General features: G+C 36.5%; 1 protein-coding gene across 1 annotated transcript in view; it reads right to left on the reverse strand.

Moving 5' to 3' along the window:
• Positions 1-3,799, reverse strand: part of TMEM62 (transmembrane protein 62) — a 53,369-nt gene that overhangs the window by 11,482 nt on the left and 38,088 nt on the right. The window contains exon 12 of the mRNA XM_008574024.1: positions 710-814. Coding sequence (XP_008572246.1) covers positions 710-814 — 105 coding nt within the window. The remainder of the gene's footprint in view (positions 1-709; positions 815-3,799) is intronic.

A 3,799-nucleotide genomic window follows, 5' to 3' on the forward strand; every position in this document is an offset into this window, starting at 1 on the left:
CAGACTAATCTACTTCTAATTGACTTTTAGTCACTAGGGAATGTGAGCAAAAAGCCTAAAAGAGACTTGCAGTGCTTTCTGCTTCCATAAATAGCTAAGTGACTTTATAAGTATTGGGTGTAATAATTAATACAACACAAGATCTCAGATATGCCTGAAATCTTTGCTCATCTCAGTTTCTTGCTCTTTTGAACTGAATTTTTAAGAGCCACATATTAGTAAATATTCACTGAACTACATACTAAGCATTGTGCTTAATGCTGGACATAGAGGTAAACAAGATAGACAAAACACCAATGGATACTCTAATGAGAAAAAAGATAATAAACACAGAAGATAATCACAAATCCTGATAAAGGTAATGAAGGAAATACAAAGTGTGATTAAATTGAGGGTAAAACTTTAAGGTAGTCAAGGAAAGTTGCTCTGAGAAGGTGGCATTTAAGCTGACCTTCCACCCTCTATTAGATTTCTATATCTTTAGTGGTCTTCTCAGCATCCTTAATTTAATTTGGTATCAACTAAAAATCCTTTACATATGTTAAGAAAAAAACTTTATTTCCCAAAACCATGTCCCAGGAGATAATTTATAAAGGATTCATGTGCCATGTGTTATACCCTCAAGAGTAGAAATTATTCTATTGTCAAAATTCTCAATAAATTCTTTGGTAGAATTCTCCACAATCTCAAGGTTTACTAATTTACTTACCCAGTGCTGTATATAATGTCAGCAACAACACAGAATAGTAGAAGATGTTTAGTTTGCTCAAGACATGAAGGGAAAATGAGGTCAGATTTACAAATCCTGGAGGTTCTAAACAGAATAAATTTGAAAAACCCAGTGAACACATACAAAGTTCAATTTCTTTATGACATTTCCTAGAAGACTTCCATGGGCTATCTACTACATATTTAGAAAATCCTTTGTTATATGGTAACTATACAGATGATACCACTTTAAATCCAAAAATTGGCAAGAAATCCTGGTGAGCCAATTCATTTAGAATTGCAGAAGATAGAAAGTTCAAAGAAATGGTATAATTGTGAGACATTACATATATCATTGTTATATGTATCACAATATGTTGAACTCATATATATAATTTATGACTGAAAATAACAGACACACTGCCAGAGGACTATACTATTTTATCTTCGTGTAGGTTTGAAAGGTAGTGCTATGTTCAAAAGACGATCAAATCTCTGCGTTCTATGGGATTTAGTATCCAAACATACAAACTTCCATAAGATGTATCAAAATATATCAAAAGTATATCAAAGAAACATAAAAATTTCTCCCTTCTAATCTTAAATATGAGTATCTGTCCAAATAGTCCTTTCCAAAATATGATACAGTTCTTAACTCACAGCTATTCTCTTACCTCATTGAAAGGGATCCCTAAAGCTTTCCAAATTAACATGCTCTTAACACATAGTGCCAAAAAGGCTAAGTGTAAGGGCTTCACACAGAGAAGCTCTGTTCTGTGGCTACAGACTAAAGTACCACAGATCCTCAGCCTCAGTCAGCCATTTCACTTATGCACGTGGCTGATCATAAACCAGTCAGTGGAAGACTATGACAGGAAGCTCAGTGAACACTGAGCAACACTAGAGGTGAAAAATATTTAAAGGACAGGGCTCAATGAAAGACAGCCTGATGTAAGTTAAATAAGTTATGTCTTTGTTAATAGGCCAGCACATTCATTTTAAACTTATAAAATTGTTCATCCTGTTGACAGTTAATTTTGTACAAAGACTGATAATGCATGACCTTTCTCATTTTGTGTGTTACTCTCTCAGCTTCTTTTCGGTTCTAGTCTGGTACTTCTCAAAGTATTAATGTACATATCCAGCTAGAATAACAATTATTTACTATTTAAAAAAATCATCTTTTAGCCTTAGAGGCAGCTATACTTTAAAATTTAAACAATGATTCTCTACTTTGGCTGCACATTAGAATAACCTGGGTGAACTTTTAGAAAATACCCATGCCCAGGTCTCAGCCTCCAGAGATTCTGATTCAACTGGCTGGGGTAGAGGGGGAGCTTAGGCAGCAACCCAGTGATTCTAAGCAGCCAGGATTAAGAAATATTCCTTTAGACAGAGTTGTGCTCTCTGTCTTGACTACATGTTGGTATCATCAGAAGAGCTTTAAAAAATACTGATGCTTACTTCCCAACCTAGAGATTCTGACATAATTGGGTCTAGAATGCTATTGTAGACACTAAGATTTTAAAAGTTCCCCAGAGGATTCTAAGGTGCAGCCAAAGTTGATAAATGTTGTTTAGGAGAAAGAACTGACCTGGGTCAGAAGACTTGGACTGGAGTCTCTCCTTTGTCTCTGACTTAGGACAACTTACATAACAAAGCCTTAGTTTTCTAATCGCTAAAGTGGGGACAATAACACCTACCTCACAGGATTGTTATAAGGATTAAGTGGGATAATGTAGGTAAAAATATATCTTAAATTTAAATAACTGTGCGAAGATATTGGTATCCCCATATAATGAGGCTAGGGCCCTCAAACATTTATTTATTTACATTATGTGCAGGAAAATATACATGCATTGTAATACTTCTTAAAATTTTCCCTAGAATTTAAAAAATTAACAGAAGAACATTCAGTACATTTGTGTACAGTACCCACTCGGTTCATCACGTTATTATTTAATCATTATGACAGTACTCCCTTCCCTCACCATCAGTTTCTGATCCTAGGTATTTCATGTAAGTTAGGAAGGGATAAGGTAAATTTAATTCAACAAGTATTTATTGTCTGTTATACACAAATTCAGTGATGGGCGCTATGGGAAATAGAAAGGTAGAAAACAAGAGTTCCTACACTGAGGAATTATAATCTGGTTGAGGAGAAAGTACACATACATTTGGAGTGGTTATGTAAAGCAAGGTGATTGGTTAATTAAGTTTAGAATTAACTGTCAGGAAGAACTACAGGGATTCAAACAAGCAAGAGCTCATTATGAATGGTTGGAATGGTTGGAGAAAATAGTATAGAAAAAAGAGGGCATAAGGTGAGCCTTACAAGACACTAAGATTTAGAAAAGTTTGGACACTAAGACTTAGAAAAGTTTAGAAAAACAACTTAAAGAAGGGATAATAGCATGGGCAAAAACAAAAGCAGAGGTTAAATGGGCTTTCACCTTTTAAGGTAAAATGAGGTTATTTGGGTGGGCCCTACTCCAACATGATTGGTATCCTTAAGGGAGATTAAAACACAGACAACACAGACTGAGGGATGACCAAGTGAGGACACAGCAAGAAGGCAGCCATCAGCAAGCCAGGGAAAGAGGCCTTAGAAGAAACCAAACTTTGATTTTGGACTTCTTGGCTCCTGAATTGTGAGAAAATAAATTTTTGTTGTTTGAGCCACCCAGCCTATGGTATTTTGTTATGGCAGCTCTAGCAAACTAATATATAGCTTTATTTTAAAACTTGGTTATACCCTAAAGTATGTTTAAACATACTTTAAAACTAGGTTCTTTGGGGCCGGCCTGGTGGCGCACTGGATAAGTGCGCCGCTTGGGAAGCGCGGTGGCGCTCCCGCCCGAGGTTCGGATCCCACATACAGACCGGTTCCCGCTCACTGGCTGAGCGAGGCGCGGGAGCAACACTGAGGGTTGCAATCCCGTTTGCTGGTCCCCGGTCCGGTACGGGGGCAACACTGAGGGTTGCGATCCGTTGCCGGACACGGAAAAAGACAAAAAAAAAAAAAAAAAAAAAAAAAAAAAAAAGGTTTTTTGCATCTTAAAAGGGACATATTACTTTTAAGCCAGATAGC

Source organism: Galeopterus variegatus, unplaced genomic scaffold, assembly GCF_000696425.1.
Source record: "Galeopterus variegatus unplaced genomic scaffold, G_variegatus-3.0.2 Scaffold984, whole genome shotgun sequence".
Taxonomy (NCBI): Eukaryota; Metazoa; Chordata; class Mammalia; order Dermoptera; family Cynocephalidae; genus Galeopterus; species Galeopterus variegatus.